The sequence below is a fragment of the Grampus griseus genome (assembly GCF_964374135.1).
Source record: "Grampus griseus genome assembly, chromosome: 6".
Classification (NCBI taxonomy): Eukaryota; Metazoa; Chordata; class Mammalia; order Artiodactyla; family Delphinidae; genus Grampus; species Grampus griseus.
Window position 1 is genome coordinate 20319521 of NC_139000.1, and position 23540 is coordinate 20343060.

The 23540-nt window shown below is 51.9% G+C and overlaps 3 protein-coding genes across 7 annotated transcripts in view; all 3 read left to right on the forward strand.

Annotated features, from left to right (window-relative positions):
• RNF183 (ring finger protein 183) overlaps positions 1–23540 on the forward strand; it is a gene marked incomplete at its 3' end in the record, with an annotated part of 360397 nt that overhangs the window by 270703 nt on the left and 66154 nt on the right. The window lies entirely within an intron of this gene.
• On the forward strand, positions 1850–11760 carry ALAD (aminolevulinate dehydratase). Of its 5 annotated transcripts, XM_082657562.1 has the most exons (13): positions 5340–5482; positions 6339–6434; positions 7192–7378; positions 8335–8385; positions 8851–8947; positions 9318–9453; positions 9561–9644; positions 9745–9833; positions 10053–10108; positions 10196–10283; positions 10372–10458; positions 10832–10961; positions 11610–11760. In XM_082657562.1, the coding sequence occupies exons 1-13, from the start codon at positions 5356–5358 to the stop codon at positions 11666–11668; spliced, it is 1287 nt and encodes a 428-aa protein (XP_082513688.1). In that variant the 5' UTR covers positions 5340–5355; the 3' UTR covers positions 11669–11760. The 5 variants fall into 5 exon arrangements, with proteins under 5 accessions (XP_082513691.1, XP_082513689.1, XP_082513688.1 ...); XM_082657565.1 differs by lacking the exons at positions 5340–5482; positions 6339–6434 and adding an exon at positions 1850–2017; XM_082657563.1 differs by lacking the exon at positions 6339–6434 and having other exon boundaries at positions 5336–5482.
• HDHD3 (haloacid dehalogenase like hydrolase domain containing 3) lies at positions 20250–22921 on the forward strand. The gene is made up of 2 exons (XM_082657205.1): positions 20250–20386; positions 21866–22921. The coding sequence occupies exon 2, from the start codon at positions 22040–22042 to the stop codon at positions 22793–22795; it is 756 nt and encodes a 251-aa protein (XP_082513331.1). The 5' UTR covers positions 20250–20386; positions 21866–22039; the 3' UTR covers positions 22796–22921.

Sequence of the window (23540 nt, forward strand, 5' to 3'; positions counted from 1 at the left end):
ATTCCAGCACAGGTTAATTTTGCCTGGGTTTGTGCTTCATATAAATGAATTCATACAATATGTTCTCTTGTGTCTGACTCCTTTTGCTCAGCGTTACATTTAAGAGTCATGTCGTTGCATTCACAATACTTTTTATGGATAAGAGTGACAGATTAAGGTAAAATTATATTTTAAAGGGGGGGGTGCTAGAAGTGGGAACAGGTCTCTCAGTCAAGAATAAGAGTGACATGGGAAAAATAGATTACACCAAACAGCAACATTCTTAAGTTTTCCACCCTGTTTGGGATCTTGGAGGTATCCAATGGTACTAATTATTTTTAGTTATCAATAAACTCAGAGATAGGAGAGGTATTTTGTTGTTGTTGTTTTTGGCCATGCCATGTAGCATGCGGAACTTCCCCGCCCAGGGATTGAACCCATGTCCCCTGCATTGGAAGCATGGAGTCTTAACTACTGGACCACCAGGGAAGTCCAGGAGAGGTGTTATGAAAGACCTGCTGGGCAGGGGATCTAAACTGGGGAAAAAAATAAATAGTAATTACCTCTGTGAGTTGAAGGAATATGGTTCGCAGGCAATGAAGAGAAATCCCAGTGTGGCATGGGGCAAATTAATCTCCTGGCAATTATTTTCCCAGTCTATAAAATGAGGATAGTAACATAGTTGTCATCAAAATTAGGTAAGTGAATGTAAAATGTATGGTACTGTCCCTAACTCTTTAATGCACAAAAAAGCATTACTTTCTTTCCACCACCTTCCTTATTGGAACACAGATCAGAACTCTAGCAGCTGGGAACTAAGCAGTGTCATATTTTCCTAGCATTAAGCCTCTCTGCCTCTTAGACTTGGAGTATAAGGCGGTATAAAACAGGTTTGGGGTACAGATTTTGAGAAATAAAATCTGAGAATAAGTGTAATACAACCCTCTGACATTCTTCACAGTTCAAAGTCGACTTTTCAATAATCCCCCTCTCACTTTCACAAAGGATTTCCTGGGACTTCCCTGGTGGTCCAGCAGTTAATACACTCCCAATGCAAGAGGCCTGGGTTCGATCCCTGGTCAGGGAACTAGATCCCACATGCCACAACTAAAGATCCCGCATGCCACGACTAAAGATCCCGCGTGCAGCAACTAAGACCCGGCACAGCCAAATTAATAAATAAGTAAATATTTAGGGGGGGGAAAAAGGAATTAATTTGCTAGGGTATTGATCCTGACCCCTATTTCACTCATCTAATGCTACCAGTTCACCCAAGCCCCATAAGCCTCACCAGAGCCCTCCTGCCCCATCTTTCCCCCCCAGACTTTTGGTCAAATCTCTCATTGTACCCATAATAGACAGGTCTGATGCCCCTATCAGACTTGGAGCCTTTCCAAAGTGCCCATGTCTTTCACATCACATCTCCCAAACTATGGTACAGAGTGAGTAAGCCCTGAGAAATTACGCTGGAATAAATTTTCTCTGAAAACTTGGAGGGCAGCCTGGTGCTGAACTCAACAACTTTAAAATGCTCAGTCCGCAAAAATGGACTTAGTTATTGTGTTAGGCACTATGGTGTTGTTTTAATGTCCTTGACATCTAATTATTCTTTCAATAAACAACCAGTGCCAAGTATGCGCTAGGCTGGGAAAAGAGGAGCTATAAAGAACACCTCAGGGCTCTAACCTCGAGGCCGGTTCACACGCAGCACCCTTGCCGCGCCGCTCCTGCGCCCCCAAGTGGGCTCCCCCGGGACTTCCGCAGCTCAGGAGCGAACCTCAGCGTAGGGAGGGGCGGGCCCTTCAGCCTTTCGGCAACCCGATTGGCCAGGCCTACTGACGTCAGTGGGCGTGGCATCGGCCGGAGCCGACCTCAGGCCAAGTGCCCGCAGGGGGGATGGCCTGCACGCGGTAGGGGGCGGGCTGTGAGAGAGGGAGCTGCTTCCGGGAGAGCCGCCCCGCCCCCACGTGGGCCCTGGGAGACTAGAGCGCGCGGCAGTGCTGGCGGGAGTGGCGTCTCAGATTCCTTAGGGAGGCAGGTGAGTGGGGACTGGACTCGGGGAGATGGCGGACTTGGAGGCAGGGGCTGTGGCATCAAAGTCTTGTGTCCCCAGACCCAGACTCTGCTGTAATCCACAAGCGCTGGCGGTGCAGCCGGGGACGGAGTCACTCTGGGACTCCTATTTAGGCTCTTAGAGGTAGATTGTTCTGCTGCAGCGGGGTTGAGGTCTCTGCGTGGCCGTTGCCCTTGGGGACCCGGGTCTGGGCTCCGAGTCTCCTGGCTGGGGTCCATTCCCTTGGAGACCGCTTGGGTAGTCTCCATCAGTGGAGAGCCCGAGGTGCCTCGCAGGATGGGGGAGGGAGGTGCAAACAATAACAGCCGCTCTGTGCTAGGATTGTACATAAGTTACATTCATTGGCCCATTCAGTCTTAACAACAGCCCATTGAGGTCTGTTCAAGTCCTTATTTACCAGATGAGGATTCTGAGGTCAGACAGCTGGAAGGTGACAGACACAGGATTTGAACCCACATCTACAGACTCCAAAACCCACACCCGTAACCCTCATGCTGCCAACTGCAGCCATGTCCAGAGTCACCGTTCTGCCTCTTTCCTCCCTCACCCCCTTCACCCGGAGCTCTCCAGGAGCCCAGCTCCACTGATAAGCAGCTTTGAAATCTATACTTAAAGTATCAAGGGGTAATGGTGGACATTGAGGACTTCTCTGCTGGAGACCTGGATTCCTCCCCGAGATCTGCCACTGACCCCCTGCAGGATCTTGGACCAATGTCAGCCCAGTATCACCATCATTTCAATAATACAGTCAGCAAGCTTTAAGGAACCTCTTCGTCAGTACGTTCTAGGAATTTGTGGAACTGGCTGATTCTCCTTTAGCTCCAGAGGAGATTTGGGCTCTTCAAAGCCAAGTCAAGGCCTGGGTCTCCTTCTCTTTAATCCCTGTTCCTAGCACTGGGGCAGGCCCAGAGTAGATATTCAGGAAATGCAGTTTGAATAAACAGGTAGCCAGTTGGCTCCTTTTCAGAACTGCCTGACAGCTGCTGTCCTGGGCCCTTCTGGGGGTTTGGATTTCTCAGCCCTGGCCACCTTCTACCTAGCTGGCCCTCCCCTGCAAGTGGCAGAGCCTGCCATCGCTGGCAGCAGCTCACAACCCTCTGTGCCAAGACCACAGCCTCTGGAATCCTCAGTGGAGCACAACATGGGGGGATCAGGCCCTGCATCTCTTCTCAGCCCCTCCGGGTGGTAGTTCTCAGGGCCCAGCTTAGGTTACTCCCAAGTTGGAGAAGTTACCTTCTAACGAAGGAGATACTTTCACAATCAATCTGAAATTTTACTTATCCCTCAGTGTTGCCTGTTCCATGAAGCCATCCATCCTTGATTCCCAGAGACACAGGTCCCTCCTATAGCATATAGTCCACCCCTCTACTGTAGCAACTGTATGGTGACTATTTCTCCTTCACCACATAAGCTGCTGGAAGGCAAGGACCCCACCTCAGATATCCTGGGAGACCCTGTGGCCCATCCAGGTTTGAGTGAAAGTTCTCCCTTCTGGGTGTGGTGCAGAGGACACAGCTGTGATCCACTCCAGGAGGTCTTGTCAGCCCACTTCTACTCCTAATGATAGTAAAAGTAGCTGCCTATTTACTGAGCGGCTACTGTGCCAGGCATGCACCTCTTCACTACCTCTGATCTTCTCTGCAGCTTTGCAAGTTTGATAGTATCATTCCCATTTCATAGATTACGAAATGAAGATTCTGCAACCTTGCCCAAAGTCATACACAGAGCACAGAGCAGACCTGGGACTGTTTGACCCTGAAACATTACTCTTTCTGCACTGCCTGCTACAGCCTTCCAGTTAAGCTAAGCTGTTCTGCATCCCATGGTGACTTACCCTTGTCTTCAGTGTGGTGTCACAGGATTTAAGCTGTGGCTTACGGGCTCCCTTAATTTGGGAGAAGTGCCCCTTCCAAGTATGTGAACATCTTCCAATTTTTCAGGGACTTTTGGCAAAGCAAAACCTCCACCTGGATTTGGCTCTGCAAACAGAGAAGCACCTCTGTTGCTCAGGGGGTGGTGTTCTACTGCACAGTTCTTTGTTTATTGGGGCTTCCCTGGCGGTCCAGTGGTTAAGACTCCACGCTTCCACTGCAGCGGGCACGGGTTCGATCCCTGTTCGGGGAACTAAGGTGACACGTGGCACAGCAAAACAAACAACAACAAAAAAAACAGATGTTTGTTTATTAAGCACGTATGTAACAGAATGACTACCTGTGGGGCAGGTGACAGGCCCTTGAGTAGAAGCCAGGAGACCCATGGTCAAGCCCAGCTTTGTACCTGACTCGCTGTGGATGTCAAATAACTCCTGTCTCCTTTCTGCGCCCTACTTTCCACAGCAGAATGTAAAAGATTAAACAGGGTTGGTGATTTTCAACTTTTTTATTTTTTTCAGCACTAATACCCATTTCTCAAATCTCTCTCTGAATCCTAAAATTAAAAAAAAAAAAAACCAGATCAAAGTGGAACTGCCCTAGTAAGGCCTCCCCCTCACCACTCTCTAACCCCCACCCCCAAACCCCCAGTCTCCTCCGGGTGAATTGGACTGCAAGGCCCCTAGGCAGCCCTGCCCTTTCGCTTCTGATAAGCAGAAGGCATTTGCTTCCTCAGCCTTCTAAAGTAGATGTGGGTTTGAAGCCAGTGGAATGCAGCTTTGGATTCCAGAAGCTGGGGGCCTGCTGCTATAAAGGTGCTCTGGAAAGTGAGTTAGAGACCCAAAGACCTACCTTCAAAATATGATGTGACTCTAGAATGACATTGAGCAAGTCAGTTAACCTCTCTGAGCCTCCGTCTCCTTATCATTAAAAGTTAGAACAATTCTCTGCAATTAAATGGGATAATATATATGTGTAAAGTACCTAGGGCAGTGCCCAGCACACAACATACACTCAGTATATTTTTCTCTGATACCCTCCATCTCTCCAAGGCAGAGATAGTATAGGCAGAGCAATGCCTACTGAATCAAGTGTTTATCAGTAGTATGGGGTATGGTAGGTAAAACCCTGCACTCATTGTCTACAACAAACTCAAATTCTGGCTCAGTCACTAGCTGTGTGGTCTCGGGCAAGTGACTTAACCTCTCTGAGCTGGGCTAATCCTTGGCAGACCTAAGAGCAAAATCTTGCACAAAATGGGCACTCAGGACTTTGTATCTGCTAAATGATTGCTCATATGGGAGTTGGGACATCTTTGGGGAGGCCTGGCTTGCCCCTGGGTCAGATGATGTGGCTGGCCCAGGGGTGTGGTGGTGGAGTGGCTCCTGTGTGGCTCCTGATAACCCCAACCCCGCCAAGGAGGAGGATCAGATGAAACAGGCCCCTGAGCTAGTTGGGAGGGAGCCCAGGGGCCTGGGAGGCTGGAGGACAGGGGGAGGGGAAGGCATCATCAGTGTACTGAAGGACCCCCACCAGGCCCAGAGAGTGTGCAGCGTGGGTAAGTCCCTGTCCGTCTCTGGGTCTTGAGGTCCCATTCATACAAGGAGAGATTGGTGGCTCTTTGTTTTCCCCCTACTTGGCTGTTAGGCACCTCCAAAAAGAAGCGTCTAAAATGGAGCTCCCCACCTCCTCTCTCTCCAAGCTCACCTCCCCCCGCCCTCTTCCTGCCTGTCCCTGTCTCCGCTGCCCTCCAGGTCAAGCAAGCTAGCGCATCCGCCCCAAGAGACTGCCTCTTGGCCGCCTTAGGATGGCCCCTCCTCCCTACCCCTCTCGCCCCCACAGCCTCTGTTCTCCTCTGCTTCTAGTCAGCTCTGCTCAGGATGCAAGAATTATCTTCCTAAAGCCAGGCTCTGAGCAGGCCCCTGCCCCGCCCCCTGCTCAGAAATCTTCCCCGTCCTAGGTCTGGCCGCCCCTCCCCTCCAAACACACATCCTCGATTGCCTCTTCAGTCCTCAGAGCAGTCCACAGCCCGTCCTCCTGGCCCCTTCTTTCCCCTCCGGAGGGAACATTCTCCCCTTTCCCTCTGCCAAGCCGAGCCCACTCATCCTGCAAAACCGAGTTCTAGTCCTGTCTTCTTCCAACAAGCTTCTGACCTCCTAACTCACATTGGAAGTCATGGTTCCTTCATGGTAGGCTCGGCCTCTCCGAGATGCGCTCAGTCAGCCCGATCCCCTGGGACTGCGGTGCCAACTGGATGAGAAATCATGTGTGCGAGTGCCCAGCGTGGCCTGGCACATAGTAGGTGCTCAAGAAACAAACGTTAATGCCCCAGCTTCCGTCTTACACCCCTTATTTGGCATTTAGGGCATATTGTCTTGTACTTCATGTGGGTAAATGTATTTACTGTGTGGCAGAGTGCTGTGCAGGAGGCAAACATGAACTAAGTGTGGACCCTGCCCTGCAGAAGCTCCGCCTACTGAGACGAGATAAGATAAGGCCACAGAGAACTGGTATATAAGAGAGACTGTGATCTGGGCAAGAAGAGATGCTGCAGGGGAGAGGGAAGGAGGGGCCGCCTGGTGAACAACCTGGTAGGACTTGGGGATGGGGAAGTTGTGGAAAGAGCACCAGCCTCCTAGGGAAAGAGGGTGAGCGGAACGCAGCCAAGTGTGCTTGGGGAGCGGCAGAAGGCTCTCGGGCTGGAAAAGCAGCCTCCGTGGCCACTCCACAGGCATGTCTGTCTGTCTGTCAGCACGGTGCGATTTAATCCTCTTAGTGTGTGTCCGTGTACCAAGGGGTTAACAGTTTTCCCCTAGAGGTAGAATTACAGGAAATTTTTCTCTTTTTGCTTATCTGTACTTTTCTAAAATTTCTGCCATGGCCACGGACATTGTTCATAGAATAGGCAAAGCTTAAGTGGTGGCTAGATCAGGGCTTCTCATAGTAATGTCCAGTCCATCCTAGACTGATTCTTTGATAAAATGCAATGAAAATGAATTAATAGAGACATGTTGTTTTAAAAAAAGAGAGCAAATAAAATACAAACCCAGATTTTATATTATTAGATTCAACTTGCTCTGGAAGTTTCTGAAGTTTCATGAAAGTGCCTATTTATCTTGGTGCACACCGGCAGGGATTGGTGAACCCCACTAGGAGTAGCACTGGGGTAGAGAGCAGGGGAAGCAGGAATCTGGAAAAGCCTGCGGGTATGTGACCATCTCCCGGTGCCAGGGACCACGTCTCATGCACCTCTCGTCGCCCTCACAGAGCTGAGCACGAGGCAGACCCCCAAGAGCCCTCAGTTCCAGCCACCCGGCTGCCCTCTGTCCCCGCTGCCCACCATGCAGCCCCAGTCAGTCCTGCACAGCGGCTACTTCCACCCACTACTTCGGACCTGGCAGGCAACCACCACCAGCCTCAGTGCCTCCAGCCTCATCTACCCCATCTTTGTCACGTGAGTCCGCAAATGAGCCAGGTCTCTGATCGGCAGGGGGTGGGTTGAGTGTGTGTGCATGCACGTGAACAGAGCAGGTGTCTGTGTTGCGGGGATAAAGTGGGGCTGTCAGCTTGGAGCTAAAGGTATTGAAGTGGCCTGCTGGGTTAGGGACAGCCATTAAGAAAAAAACAAACCTTGAAGAGAATACAGTCTTCCCATTTGGAAAATAAAAATAACCCTTGCCTTTTTCATCCTGAGTTTTTGCAACAAGACAGAAGCCGAGACGATGTTTTGTTGGCTGTAAAGTACTGTGTACATGTCAGAGGTGGCAGTCATGATCAGTCATGATAGCACAGCTGATACATATTGAGGGCTTACTGTGTCCCAGGTACTAGTATGCTAAGCACCTGTGTATATTATCTCATTCCACCCTGACAGTATTCATATGAGAAAAATACGGATATTATCCCTTAGAATGTCATCTCCACGAGGGCAGGGATTTTTGTCTGTTTTGTTCACTGTTGTGTTGCCAGAGCCTACAACAGTACCTGACACATATTAAGTGCTCAATAAATATTTGTTGAATGAATGAATGAATTGACCCAGGATACAGGTGAAGGCCCTGAGGCTCAAAGAGTACCATTTGGCCAAGGTCGCCCAGTCAGTAAGTGGCTGGGATAGCAAGCAAGGACCTTCTGATCTCAGTGTCCAAGTTCTTAACCACTTGACTCCTTCCTAGGAGTACTGTTCTTTGAGTACAGTTGCTTGTTGTCACTGTTATTCTTGTTGTTCCTATTATTATTTCAGGCCCTGGGCTTGGCCAGGCAGGGGAACCAGACACTGGATCCCATCTTCCTCCCACCATCTCCACCTCCATATTCCTTCCGAGTTTCCCAACCATCTCTCCCAGTCACCCCCTCACCACTGGCCCTTCCCACAGCTACCAATCCATAGCCCATCCCCCGCTCTTGCAGGGATGTTCCTGATGACAAACAGCCTATCGCCAGCCTCCCAGGAGTGGCCAGGTAGGAGACGGAGTGGGGAGGGCAGGGTTATGATGGAGGGAGCAATTTCACAGGTGGAGGTGACAGGAAGCAGAAGCAGACCCAGGAGGCAGAAGATCCAGAGAGGCTGACTTCAGCTCAGAAGGACTGTCTCGGGGGGCAGAGTTGTTCCACAACAAAAGAGGCAGCCTCGGTCAGTAATGAGCTACCTGTCACCAGAGGCGCCATAGCAGAGGAACGCTGAACTTCAGATGGGAGGTCAATAACAGAACCTTGAAGGGGCCTTCCACAGCTGAATCCCATAGCTCTGCTACGTGGGGCCTCGGTTTTCCCATCTGTTTGGTGGGTGCATTCCTGCCCCTCCATGTACTGTGAGGCTTGAGCCCTCCTGGTGCCATGTGCACCTTGACTCTTAACAGAGGCACAGGCCAGAGGCGTGGGGGGACCCTAGCCTGGGACCTGCCTCACTTCAGCCCCTCCATGCAGGTATGGTGTGAACCGGCTGGAAGAGATGCTGAAGCCCCTGGTGGAGGAGGGCCTGCGCTGTGTCCTAGTCTTCGGCGTCCCCAGCAGAGTTCCCAAGGTGACAAATCAGAGGAGGGGTCAGAGGGAAGGGGAGGGGGAGGCTGGGTGAGGATAAGCTGAGGTTGCACGCTGATCACACCCTCGCTCCAGCCTTGTGCTGGCCCTGGGGCCACCGGTGAACGGACACAGCCACTGCCCTTGAAACAGCAGCCATGTAGGATCAGGAAGCTAAGTAGGGCTGTAGCTCTGAATGGTCAAGTCAGGTTTCCCTCTGCAAAGTGGGAACGGTCCTCCCCATGCCTCCTCGTCCAGGGGCTGTCGTGGTGATAAAGGAGAGGGCCGGGGCTGTGCCCTGGTGGCTGGCCACTGTGGCTTCCAAAGGCTTCCTGTGATTTTGTCCTTCCGCTTTGTCCTTCCCCTGTCCCTAGGATGAACGAGGCTCTGCGGCAGACTCCGAGGACTCCCCGACTATCGAAGCCATCCGTCTGTTGCGCAAGAACTTCCCCGGCCTCCTGGTGGCGTGCGATGTGTGCCTGTGCCCCTACACCTCCCACGGTCACTGCGGTGAGCTTCCCTCCTTCCACCAGCCCTGCTGCCACCAGCACTCCCACTGCGGTGGAGACGGGCCAAAGCCCGGGATGCTCCCCCAAACCCAGCTGTCTGTCCTGCAGGGCTTCTGAGTGAGAATGGGTCGTTCCAAGCTGAGGAGAGCCGCCAGCGGCTGGCAGAGGTGGCGCTGGCCTATGCCAAGGCAGGTGAGTGAGCCACCAGCAGAAATGGGCACCCCTGGGTCGGGGAGGTGGCAGGGTGGATAGGAGGGTCCCAGAGTTCTGAAGGCCACCCTCTGCCCTTTAGGCTGTCAGGTGGTGGCCCCGTCGGACATGATGGACGGACGTGTGGAAGCCATCAAGGAGGCTCTGATGGCACATGGATTTGGCAACAGGGTAGGGGCAGGGGTACAGGTAGCACGTGGGGAGGAAGTAAGAGCCTGGACCAGACCTGCCCCCATGTCTGCACCTCACACAGAGAAAGCAAGGCCCAGAGCTCCAGTGGGACTAGGACACACACCTCTCCTTCCGGCCTGGGTCCTTTCTCTCCCTGTCACTTCACCCTGGGACATCTGGAGGGCTGGCTGAGCCGAGACCCCTATTATCTGCCCACAGGTATCAGTGATGAGCTATAGTGCCAAATTCGCTTCCTGTTTCTATGGACCTTTCCGGTGAGTGGGGATGGGCAGGGGTCTGCTGTTGAATCCCTGACCCGTTAACCCAAAGCTGGAGCCCACCCTGGTGTCTCTGCTTCCCAGGGACGCAGCTCAGTCGAGCCCAGCTTTTGGAGATCGCCGCTGCTACCAGCTGCCGCCCGGAGCACGAGGCCTGGCCCTCCGCGCGGTGGTGAGTGACCAGAGCGCCAGCCCCACCCAGCCTGTCCCCCTGTCACCTCGCCTCCCAGGCACTGCCCACACCGTAACTCATCCCTTAGGACCGGGATGTACGGGAAGGAGCTGACATGCTCATGGTGAAGCCAGGAATGCCCTACCTGGACATCGTGCGGGAGGTAAAGAACAAGGTGAGCACAGGGCAGAGGCCAGAGGGGGCTCGGGGAGATGAGAGTGTGTCCACAGATTCTGGGCCCTTTGATCGAGGGACTGCAGAATCTCGGAGTTGAGCAGTCTTCCCAGGAACAGGAATCCCCAGCAACCCCCCTCCCCCTCCCCCGTCCCTGTCCCCACCCGGGAACGACTGTGGGCCTCTGCGCCAGGGCTCGCAGGAGCCTTTGAACAGTTCTGCTTTAACAGCTCGAGGATGGGCCAGGCCGGCAGCAGCAGTGACTCAGGGCTTGGGGCTCAAGACGGTCACACATTGAGCAGGGAGGAAGGGATACTCCCAGAGGCATGCCCACCCCTACTTCAACCTGCCTGCCCCCCGCTGCTTCTCCGCAGCACCCTGAGCTCCCTCTCGCCGTGTACCACGTTTCTGGAGAGTTTGCCATGCTGTGGCATGGAGCCCAGGCCGGAGCGTTTGATCTCAAGGCTGCTGTACTGGAGGTCATGACTGCCTTCCGCAGAGCAGGTGAGCAAGCAGGGGTGGGAGTTTTTGACATGTGCCGCAGGGACTGATAGGCACTTTGACCAGATAGGGAAATAAAGTCATGAGACAGCCTGGAGTCTCATGCCTGGAAATGCCAGAGATCTAGACAGGCTGGGGAAGAGACGTGAAACCGCAGGAGAGAATGTGAAACAGTGAAGTACGCAGAGCCCTCTGTTATTTTTTGGTTTTGAGACCTTGGCCAAGCCACTTCTCTAAGTTCAGTGTCCTTGTCTATGAACTAGGGATAAGATAGCTGGTGCGTGGTTGTCAGGAGGATTAAATGAGATGCTACGTGTAGTTGGCGTATGCTTGTCACTTCACAAATGGGAGCTGATTTTGTTGGTAAAGCATACAGCGTGGGGAGGGAACTCACAGCTTACCTGTTTCCCCCACTGTGCGGTCTTATACATTGGCAAACTGAGGCCCAGAAGGAGAAAATGCCTTCCCCGAGGTCACACAACGTACAGAGCTAGGACTCACCAGAACTGAACTCAGTCTTAGGTTGTGACACCCGTGGGCTGTGCCTCTTCATGGTAGCCTTCTTCCCACCCCCGGCCCTCATCTCCCAGAAGGTATTCCCCGAGCTGACGCCCTGCCCTCCCCCTGCTTCCCGCTTCTCTCCCAACACAGGTGCCGACGTCATCATCACCTACTACACGCCTCAGCTATTGCAGTGGCTGAAGGAGTGATGGAGAAAACGTGCAAGACCCAAGAACTAGAACTTTTTAATGCCTGAGCCTTGGAGAAGTGAAAACCAAAGTAAACAATGCTTTAAGAACTGTGTGCTCGTGCCCGCTTCCTGCTTACGTGCTGGCAGGCACCCAGAAGCCCTGGGTGTTTCTGCCAGAGTGCCACATCTTCCCACTCACAGCCACATCCTCATGGGCTCTCCTAGGCTTCCCTACCCCTCCCCTGGGTCAACCATGAGGCTCACCTCTGCCACTCCAGCTCCTTCCTCAGGGGTGGCATCAGCTTGAAAGCCACCAGGAATCATGGGCATTGGCTCAGTGGGGCCTGGGAGAAAGGCTTGGAGCATTAAAGGAAAAGGAGGGCAGTTGAATCTTGGACCCTCAGAAGCTCTGGAAAGCTCGAGGCCTCTGGCAGCAGAGCTGGGCACACTGGGACTGAGGCTTAGATTGACACCCTGGGTTTAGAGTTGAGATTTGCTGCGATTCCACTGGAAGGCGATTCCCACACAGGCCAGTGCTTGCCAGGCTGCCTGAGATCTCCTGTTGTTCTCTGAGCCATAAACCCAGAGAAGAATTACTCATTAACGAGCAGAAAAGAATTATTCATTAACAAGCAGGAACGCTGCCTAAGGATCGAAATTCGGAAGCAAAGAGAGAGTTCCTGACGGTTGGAGATGCCACCACCAAAAAGGATTTTTATTGAAGAGGTGTTTTTTGAGAAGGTCTGCTTTGTGCCCACACACAGTGCTGGGTCCTGGGGGTATAGCAGGACAGACCTCAGCTTGTCTCTGAGTGGAATCTATACAAGGAGAACAGGGGTGACAGAAAACAACAAGAAAACAGACGAGGCAGTTATACATTGTAATAGTGCTTCTAGGGAAAGAAAGGGTCTGAGACAGAGAATAACAGATGATGGGCCTCACTTGAGAAGCCCTCCATGAGGTTGAGAGACAAGGAAAGACCCTTACAGAGGACAGAGGGAAGCAGACACCAGAAGCTGCGAGAATGACGGAGTGCACGGGCTCCTGCAGTGGGAGGGGCTTGGCAGGGCCTCTGGGAGCCAGATGAGGAAGAGGAAGGTGGGCTGCAGAACTGGAGGTTGGAAAGGTAGATCCTGCACCTTGTAGGAAACTTGGGTTCTATTTTGCATCTGATAGAAAGCCATCTGAAGGATCTTAACCAGGACTTATAGGTGTTCCAATTTCCCCCATTCTGCTCCTGTGAAAAAAATGGAGGGGTGAGGGGCCTCCCTCGTGGCGCAGTGGTTGAGAGTCCGCCTACCGATGCAGTGGACACGGGTTCGTGCCCTGGTCCGGGAAGATCCCACATGCCGCAGAGCGGCTGGGCCTGTGAGCCATGGCCGCTGAGCCTGCGCATCTGGAGCCTGTGCTCTGCAACGGGAGAGGCCACAACAGTAAGAGGCCCACTTACAGCAAAAAAAAAAAAAATGGAGGGGTGAGCCAGAAAAAGCCTGGTCGGGAGACTGTTGGTGACCCCCTGGAGCAAAGACAGTGGCCTGGACCAGGGTGGTGGCAGTGGAGAGAGAAGGAAGCAGAATATATTCAGAATACACTCTGGAGATAGAATAAGAAGATTTTGCTGATGCTTTCACATTGGGGGGATTGAGGGAGGGAATGGGAGGCAACAGATGCCTTCATGGGTTTCTGGCTTGGGCAGCTGGTTTCCATTCATTCTGAGGGTGACGCGGCGTAATGTTTCCCCCCAGTGAAGGATTCAGGCCCAGCTAAGGAGGTGCCAGTTTGTAAGTCCACCTGCCTGTCTGCAAAGTGACAGAATCCCATCTCTAGAGTCAAAGCAAGGTTAGTTTGGATGTTACAAAATTTGGAATTATATGAGTCAGAAGCAGCTCCCCTCTAACTCCTGCTAGTTTTCCCCAGAGCTGTGGCCCACTTAACTGAAGATCTGATCTCATTCTGTCCTCATCCTTGGGGACTTGAAGAGTCACCTAGAGGCCGGAAACATTCATGGGAGATCAGCCATTGATGGGCCTCAGGGCTTGGGCCACACCAGACCCTTCCGCCACCCTAGTTTCTTGGCTTCCTGGCCCCTGGCCCCTGAGCTCATTTCTGGTTAGTGTGGAAGGGAACATCCTTCAAGGCCATCCTACATTCATCATTGCCAAGCACATATGGGGGCCTGGCTCTGTTCTAGGCACATGGAGATGGGAGATAGACACTGCCTTTTAGGTACCAACAGCCCTCAGGGAGCACATAACTGTGTCGAGAGCCCCCAGGGGTAAACTTTGAGTGGAGTGATGATGAGTCTCCCTGAGGAGAACCAAGAGGCGGACCTGTTACCAATGATGTGACAGGTGCTGTGAAGGCCACACCTGGCCTGACCTGGTTTGAAGATCAGAAAATACTTCCCCTAGGGTCTGATATTTAAACCTAGACCTGGAGAATGAGCTACCAAGCTGAGACATGTTTAGGGAAGGGCATTCCTGGCAGAGGGAACCCTGGGGCTAAAATGAGCTGGAAGGCTGGCGTGGCTGGAACACAGGGAAGGGTGGGGAAGAGAGGCCTGAACTGAGCAGAGAGACACCAGGGCCAGACTGTGCGGGGGTTCAGAAGCCATGCTGAAGGACGATGGAGAGCCTTATTATTCCCGGAGAAAGGGAAGCCATCTGAAGGCTTTCGTCAGGGGAATGAGTGGCTCCTGATTTGCATTTTATAAAAGCATTTTGACAGCACTGTGGCAAAGTGCAAATAAGAAATGTGGCCTAGACTGAGTGGTGACAGTGGGGATGGAGAAGGGAATGGATTTAGAAGGTAGTTTAGATGTCAAGGACGAACCTGGCTTGAGCTCCTGGGTTGCTGATAGGCCATTTACTGAGGTGGGAACGCTTGGAAGGGGAATCCTAAATTGAGCTTGGGTTTGCAATGAGGAAGCTCTATCGACAGAGTTTATGTGACTCTCCCAAGGCCACTCAACAAGTTTGTGGCAGAACTGGGTCTAGAACCCCAGTCACCAAAAACAGCAGAGCTGGGATTTGAACTCACATAGCCCAACTCCAAGGCCTCTACCCTTACCCACTGTGCCATACCACCTCCTAATAAACTAACAAAATTATGGCCCTAACATTATGCTATTAGTAGTTCCAGTAGTGGGGTTGCCTTCAGGCATCATGGTCTATGTGAGTGGCACCCTCTGGAGTCAGGACTCGGCACCTGAGGTACCAGCCTACTGTCTGCTCCACCCCCACCCCTCTATGCTTTGTCTACAAAGGCAGTAATGACCAGGCAGGCAGCTGGAGGGATCTGGGTGGTCCTGCGGGGCCTGGCTCCTCCACAGTCCCCATCTCCTGCTGTGTGCCTTCTTCTTGCTAGTCGTAATTTTATCTTTGGGCAGAGAACTCAGTTTTTAACAATCAACAAGGCATTTTATTCTCAGATTTCCAGGCATCTGGTGAGCATTAAGGGCCTCTCTCAACAAGATTTGATTTTTTCATTTCCCTCTCAGATTTCCCTCTCAGATGGACGGTAGCTTGTCTCTGGGACATCCTGAAGGCCACCACAAATAGCCGACACATTCCATCGTCCTCACTTTTTGTTTCTCTAAGATCCCTAAAACTGGGCTTCCCCGGCGGCGCAGTGGTTAAGAATCCACCTGCCAATGCAGGGGACACGGGTTCGAGCCCTGGTCCAGGAAGATCCCACATGCCGCGGAGCAACTAAGCCTGTGCGCCTCAACTACTGAGCCTGTGCTCTAGAGCCCTTGAGCCACAACTACTGAGCCCGCGTGCCACAACCACTGAAGCCCACGTGCCCTAGAGCCCATGCTCCGCAACAAGAGAAGCCACCGCAATGAGTAGCCCGCGCACCGCAACGAAGAGTAGCCCCCTCTTGCCGCAACTAGAGAAAGCCCGTGCGCAGCAACGAAGACCCAGAGCAGCCAAAAATAAATAAATAAATTTATTTAAAAAAAAAAAAGTCCCTAAAACTACCTCAGTGGGCCTATGGTTGAGGGTCCCCCAAAACAACAGGCATTTTAACCAAACATTTTACTACCAATTTCCCAACTAGGGAAGGGGGCGTCCTGACCTATTATATGCCCCATGTGGACTCTGCCGGCCAATTCCACATATCAGGGCCTGTGACTTATAACACCCTATATTCTGCATTGTTCTGGGTACTCTTGGTTGCCAGTGACAGAAACTTAATTCAGTAACAAAAAAGGAAGTAATTGGTTTCTATAATTGGGCTGTAATAAGGTCAAGTGTAGCTGGATCTAGGGTCAAAGGCTCTCATGGAGACCTCTGTCCCTTCCTAGCTCTCAGATGTGTTTGCCTCAGCTTGGCTTTATTCTAAAATGGGCTTTTGCCACTTAACAGCAACATGATCCTTAGATGGTCCTTAATCCCAGAGAAAGATCCTTTCTATCCCATTATTCACATAGCAAATCTCTGGAGGTCTCTGATTGGTTCTGCTCAGGTCACATAACCAGCCTCTCCGTTCAGGCCCTATAAACAATGGAATGGGAGATGTGGCACCATGATTGACAAGGTCTCCCTCCTTACACGGAAGGCCGGTGGGACCTCAGAGCTTTTGCACCTGTGGTCGTCCCCTTTGCCAGGAATGCTTTCCCCAAAATCTGTATGGCCGTTTCCTTTTCATTGTTAAAATCTTGGTTTAAGTGTCACGTCCTCAAAGAAACCTGCCCTGACACCCAATTTAAAGTCATTCCCCCGTCACCCTGTCTTACTCAGGATTCAAGTGTAATTATAACAAAAGCCAAAATAACGGTAACTTAAGATGGAAATACGTTTCTCCCTAAGTAGTCCAGGCTATGTCAGCTATATGGGGTGGTGGGTCACGGCTCCTGCCTCGTTCTGTCATCCTCAACACATCTCCGCTTCTATCTCGTGATCATAGATGGTGGGTCCAGTTCCCACCATCAGGTCCTCTTTTCAGTCAGGTGAAAGAGGAGAAGGGCAAATGGAGGGCATGACGCTTCTTTACAAGGGCCCAACCTGAAAGTTGTACACACCATTCTGCCCTTGTCTGAACTTAGTCACAGGGTCACACCTAGTTGTGTAAGGGAGGCTGGAAAACAGAGCCTGGTGGGGCAGCCCTGTACTCAGCTAAAACTCAGGGGTTCAATTACTAAGGAAGATGGAGAGAATGGATATGCAGGCAAATGGCCATTCCCAACACATGGAGTTTCTTGTAATCACGGAAACAGTGCTCAGACTATCAAAGTAAAGAGATCCTTAGTAACCTAAGTAACCACTTAGGTTACTAAGTAACCACTCTAATTCTATAGATGAGAGACAGACTCAGAAAGGGGACTTGTCCAAATTCACACAAGTCAGTGGCAGACCAAGGCTGGATATAGGTCTCCTAACTCCAAGTCCAGTGCTCAAAAGTCAGGGAGGGATTGCAAGGGGTAGAGGTGAGGGATTGCTTTTAGAGGGACTTTCTCCTTTTATGTATTACCTTAGCTTGAAGTGCATTTTTATATTCATGTATTTTATCTAACAAGGATATATTCATGTGTTATTCATGTAAATTAAGTGAAAACTTGGCCAATACACATGAAAAGGTTTTATCTTCACTAGTCAACGGAGAAATTAAAATTAAAACCATAATGAGATACCACCATACATCTATCAGAATGCCTAAAATTTAAAAAAAAACAGACAATGCCAATTTTTTAAAAATTAATTTATTTGGGCTTCCCTGATGGCGCAGTGGTTGAGAGTCCGCCTGCCGATGCAGGGGACACAGGTTCGTGCCCCGGTCCGGGAAGAATCCACATGCCGCGGAGTGGCTGGGCCCGTGAGCCATGGCCGCTGAGCCTGCGCGTCCGGAGCCTGTGCTCCGCAACAGGAGAGGCCACAACAGTGAGAGGCCCGCGTACCACAAAAAAAAAAAAAAAAAAAAAAAAAATTTAATTTATCTATTTTTGGCTGCATTGGGCCTTCCTTGCAGTGCGTGGAAGTTGTGGTGAGCGGGGGCTACTCTTCATTGTGGTGCACGGGCTTCTCATTGCGGTGGCTTCTCTTGTTGTGGAGCACGGGCTCTGGGTGCGTGGGCTTCAGTAGTTGTGGCACACGGGCTCAGTAGTTGTGGCTCGCGGGCTCTAGAGCGCAGGCTCAGTAGTTGTGGTGCACAGGCTTAGTTGCTCCACGGCACGTGGGATCTTCCTGGACCAGGGCTCGAATCCGTGTCCCCTACATTGGCAGGCGGATTCTTAACCACGGCCCCACCAGGGAAGCCCAACAATGCCAATTTTTGAGACTGTGGAGCAAGTGGAATCTCACACGACTGGTACAACCACGTCAGAAAACTTTCTCCATCTACTGAAACTGGACATACACATATGTATAGCCTAGTGATTCCACATCTAGGGATTTACCCAACAGAAATGTGTACACATGTGACCAAAAGATGTGTGCAAGAATGTCCATAGCAACATTTTCTAATATTTGTAATAACCAAAAACTGGAGATAACCCAAATGCCCATCAACAATAAAATGTGGGGTATTCATATAATGGAATATCACAGGAAGGAGAATGAATGACCTGTAACTACTCAAAGCAACATGGATGAATCTTACAACTAACATTTTGAGCAAAGGAAGCAAGACAAAAGAGTGCATGCTGTATTATTCCATTTAGATACAGTTCAAAGACAAGTATAACCATGAATTTAGAAGACAGCGTAGTGGTTCCCCTTCATGGGAGTAAGTGACTTGGAGAGGACAGGGACACCAGGGTTCTGGAGATGTTCTTTTTCTTGGTCTTGGTGCTGACTGCATAGGTACGTTCACTTCATAAAAATTCAAGGACATATACACTTCTTTGCACTTTTCTCTATGTATATTTTAATAAAAGTTAAAAAATAAGTAAATGAAATTTGATTTTTTTTCTTTTTTTTTTTGGCCACGCCACGCAGCTTGCAGGATCTTCCCTGACCAGGGATTGAAGCCGCACCCTTGGCAAGCATGGAGTCCTAACCACTGGACCACCGGGGAATTCCCTAAATGAAATTTTAAAGAGAGAGAGATGTGTGTGTGGTGGGCCCAGCCTGGGTTTACTTAGTGCTTTTGGATGAGAAGCTCAAGGAAAAAACCCTCATGTAAGAAGCTTGGTTTCTCAAAGAGAAATAACCTAAGCCAGCAGCCAGTATTGTGACATGCCAGGTCCCTCCAGGAGCAATCACCAGGCCAGAGTCCACACAGGGTAGATCACAGGATGAAACCCCCTAGGAATTTGTCATCTGCCTTAGGAAGGAAACTATACCCAGGAAGTGGACCCATTTTTGAACTGACGAATCAAAAAGAAGCTTGTTTCAAAATAGCAGGACCTCTCATTGGCTTTCCTGTGACATGTAAGGCTCCCTTTTCTCAGCTGAAAAAGTTACTCAGAGAAAGAAAGGACTGGAGTCAGGCTCTCCCTTGCCAGGCAAGGTCTGAGACTCTGACCTTTGTGTTTCCTCACAGGCCTGAGCCCAGTGAGGGTAAGGCAGTTCTGAATGAAATGAACAGACCAGCCTTGGCATATAGAAGGATGTGTTGTTTTTATTTTTAAAAAAAAAGGGGGGGGCGTGGAGGGAAGGAAGAAAGAAGAGTGCATGCATATATGTGTGCCCTAGAAAAATGTCTGATAGCATAACAACCAAAACTGCAGCAATCCCTGGGAGGTGGTTGGGAAATGGGGAGGCCATTGCCCTTGCTCAGCTGTACTTGTCCTTAAGCTTCACCTGGCTGCCATTTAGATCTTTTGCTCCTCCCCTAACTGGTTCATCCAAAGAGGTCCCTCGTCACTGCTCATGAAACCACTGTTTTCTACCTCCATAGCTCTTACCACTTCTGAAATCTTGATTTTTGTCTGCCATGCCATGTTGCATGAAGGCAGGAACCCCGTCTTATTTCTCGTTATATCCTCCGTGAAGAACAGGGTCAGGCACAGAGTAGATGTTCAATAAGCAGTTAGTGAATGAATGAGGTTGGGCTTTTGCTTTTCACTTTGTACACTTTGTATTTTCAAACGTTTTTGAGATGAACGACTTTTTTTTCATCAAAAGAAAAAAAAAATCAGCAGGTTACTGCAGAGGACTCTACCCTCAGCAAATTGTCTTAGGTTAAGACAGGCTTCCACCTGAAAGCAATTCCCTCCTAGTACCGACGGGGGACTCAGACCAGAGAGGGGCAGCGCCTTGCCCAAGTTTACCCAGCACTCAGCAAGCCAGACCGGGACCCAAATTCCCCCCTCCCAAATCAGGCTGGTTACCTCCGGGGAGTGGGGGGCGGTGTCCGGATCCTTGGGAGGAGGAGTGGGTCTTCAGAAGGGGCAGAGAGGGTCACGGAAGGGACGGGGAGGGCAAAGGAGCACGGTGAGGGGGGACTGGAGTTCCGGGTTGAGGAAGGTGAAGTTGCAGCGGGAGCGAGCGGAGAGGACAGAAAGAAGTGGAGGGGGCGGGGCGAGGCGTGGCGTAGGGGACGGGGCGAGGCGTGGCGTAGGGGACGGGGCGAGGCGTGGCGTAGGGGACGGGGCGAGGCGTAGGGGGCGGGGCGAGGCGAGGCGTAGGGGGCGGGGCGAGGCGAGGCGTAGGGGGCGGGGCGAGGCGAGGCGGAGGAGGCAGGCGGAGTGCTGGGACACGAAAGAAGAGGGTCGCCGCTGAGCTGCTGCCCCTTTTCCCGAGCGGGCGTGCGGCTGCGGCTTCTTTCTTGACCGGCTTCCCCCGCAAGGCAGGTGGGTCGTGTGCCCCGGGGACTGGCGCGGGAGGTTCCGCTCCATACCGCAGGGGTAGAGATGTCGCTCTAGCAGAAGGCTACCTGGACTTTGGCCTCACCGAACCCTGGAGGTGGGGAGGGAGAGTGAGCAATTCAGGCCTGCAGCCAGAGGCCCCAACTTCGGCTTCCAGAAATGGAAAACGCTGTGGGCCCTTTGTTCTAGTCTTAGCTATGCCAGTGGCTCCCTGCGTGACTCTGGACGAGTTCCCGCCCTTCTCTGGGCCTCCGTCTACCTATCTGCAAAGTGAGAGGGTCTTTGGACGGGTCTCCCTAAGTTCCAGACTGACTTAAATTCATTTCCTTGACAAACTTCCTCTAGGGCTTGTCCCCAGATTCAGCAGCCAAGTCCGTCCCTCAGCAACAACTTGGCAGCACTCTGAACTCTGGCCCCTCAAGTTTTAGCTGAACAGGTTGCATGTCTGGAATCAGTTCCGTCTGGGGCAAGAAGCTGCGTCCAGCCTCTAGACTTTAGGCTGAGGAATTTGTTTTCTGTGCACTGGGTCAGTAATCCTTCACTGGCTCTCCACCCAGGCAGGTGTCATCATCTGGGGCTGAGAGAGGCTTTAAGACAGGTAGGAACAGGCTGCTCTGTCCTGCCTTTTGTCCTGGGCTGTACAGGTTCACTAAAATCAGATTTTTTTTTTTTTTTTAAAATCCAAGTACGTCTAAGCAGTGGAAGGGAGTACTGGCCAGAGAATGTGGAGGTTTGGGTTCTAGTCCTGGCTGTGCCGCTGGCTGGCTGTGACCTTAGGCAAATATCTGCCCCTCTCTGGCTCAGTCTTTCCCGGCTGAACAGTCAAGGGGTGGGTCAGATGGTCTGCAAAGCCTCTGCTGTCTTTCACATTCCGAACAATAGTAATAGCAGTCATAATAACTGTTTCCTTAGCTGAGGCCCTGCCTGAGCTGGCCCCTATCTACCCAAAGCACCAGACTCCTTGCCCTGCCTCAGGGCCTTTGCACTTGCTGTTTCCAGTGCCAGGAATATTTAATCATCTCCATTTCCTGAATAGGCTTTCTCAGATCTCCACTGACACGTCACTTGCTTAGGAAGTTCCCCGACAACAAAGACTAAATCGGGTTTCTGGATTGATATCCTTCCTCATGGTACATGCTGTCTTCATTATGCTTAAGTATTCATGTAGTTCTTTGTCCGATAGCTGTATCCTCTGTTCTTTAATGCCTGTGCATGCCATGAGGCCTAGAAATCTGTCCCTTTCCCAACATCTAGCACATAGTAGGTGGAGTGAACAGATAATCTCATTTAGTCCAGCAGTCTTATGAGGTTGAGTCACTGTGCTCTTCTTACACATGAAGAGACTGGGCTTCAGAGAGTGACACTCTTAGGGTCACACAGTGAGTTGGCAGTGTCAGAATTTGAACCCAGTCTGTCTCAGACTCCGAGGCCTGAACTTCCACCTCACTTGCCCTCACACTCCAGGATCTTCTGCTGTGAAGACGTTACCTAAGTGCCAGCAGATCTGACCCACGAAGCCTGGAAAGAGAAGACCATCAGGTTCTTGGGCGCGGTGCCGTCCAGCTCCACCTCCCCTAGAGGCCCCCGGACCTGAGCAGAGGTGGAAGTGGGGTGGCCTGGCCCCCCTCCTGCAGACCCATGGCGCGTCGGCTCCAGTTACAACTGCTGACGTGGGATGTGAAGGACACGCTGCTCAGGCTCCGCCACCCCGTGGGGGAGGAATATGCCGCCAAGGCCCGGGCCCACGGGCTGGAGGTGGAGGCCGCGGCCCTGGGACAGGCCTTCGGGCGGGCATATAGGGCTCAGAGCCACAGCTTCCCCAGCTATGGCCTGAGCCGTGGCCTCACCTCCCGCCAGTGGTGGCTGGATGTGATCCTGCAGACCTTCCACCAGGCAGGCATTCGGGATGCCCAGGCTGTGGCCCCCATCGCTGACCAGTTGTACGAGGACTTCAGCAGTTCCCGCACCTGGCAGGTGTTGGAGGGGGCTGAGGCCACCCTGAGGGGGTGCCGAAAACGAGGTCTGAGGCTGGCAGTGGTCTCCAACTTTGACCGACGACTGGAGGACATCCTGGCGGGTCTTGGTCTGCAGGAACACTTTGAGTTTGTGCTGACCTCCGAGGCTGCCGGCTGGCCCAAGCCCGATCCCCGCATTTTCCATGAGGCCTTGCGCCTTGCTCAGGTGGAACCGGCAGTGGCAGCCCACATTGGGGACAGTTACCAATGTGATTACAAAGGAGCACGGGCCGTGGGTATGCACAGCTTCCTGGTGGCTGGCCCTGAGCCTTTGGACCCTGCGGTCAAGGATTCTGTACCCCAAGAACACATTCTCCCCTCACTGTCCCATCTCCTGCCTGCCCTTGACCGCCTGGAGGGCTCACCCCCAGGGCTTTGAGTCTGGCGAGGGAAGCGGTCAGGCCCAACAGACACTGGAGACAGGGAGCTCCTTCCTTCCCTGAGATCTGGCCTTCACCCCCCCACCCCCCGCAGCCTCCATAATGCATTCCGACTATAAAGCAGTGAATGCGGGGCATTCAACCCTGCGCCACTAACCAGCTCCTGGTCTCTGAGATGCTTCATTCCTCACACCTGTGTCCATTTTCTACCATGAGTCCCCCCTCACCTCCAACAAGATTCATGAGGGCCCAACTAGCTTCAAAACCAACACTTTCAAACTTTCTTTTTAGCAGCAGGGCCTTTCGTCATGGGAGAGCTTATGTGGAACCCCAACATGCAAATCAGGAAAAATGAGAAACTGCTAGGGTTGAAGCAGAGGTCCTGGGGCCCTTCATTCAGGCCCTGAAGCCTCTGCGACTCTCCCCTGAGAAGCCTGAGATCAGAGCTTAGTACCTGCGGGTACTGGAGGTCTCGTTTAGGCGTGTCTCACTCCGAAGCCCACTGGCTTGACTGCGAGGTTACAAGTAGAATGGGATCCGTGTCACACGAGGCGTAATGCAGCGGGGATCCAGGGAGAACAGAGAAGGTGTCCTAAGGATGGCGGTCCTGAAGGGCACCCCAGTCATAGGAATAGCTTGGGGGTGGGAAAGCACAGGGAACAGGGACTGGAACACGAGGTGGCAGGAGTGCAGGAAATATGGGGGGAATCACTGGAGATTGAAGTAGGTTAGGCTTTTAAAATT

Bases quoted from the DNA above. Each gene is read 5' to 3' on its own strand.
- HDHD3 (XM_082657205.1), top strand. From the start codon at position 22,040: ATGGCGCGTCGGCTCCAGTTACAACTGCTGACGTGGGATGTGAAGGAC.
- ALAD (XM_082657562.1), top strand. From the start codon at position 5,356: ATGAAACAGGCCCCTGAGCTAGTTGGGAGGGAGCCCAGGGGCCTGGGA. The intron at 5,483-6,338 runs GTAAGTCCCTGT...ACTGTGTGGCAG, and splicing joins CCAGAGAGTGTGCAGCGTGG to AGTGCTGTGCAGGAGGCAAA. The intron at 8,386-8,850 runs GTAGGAGACGGA...CCCTCCATGCAG, and splicing joins AGCCTCCCAGGAGTGGCCAG to GTATGGTGTGAACCGGCTGG.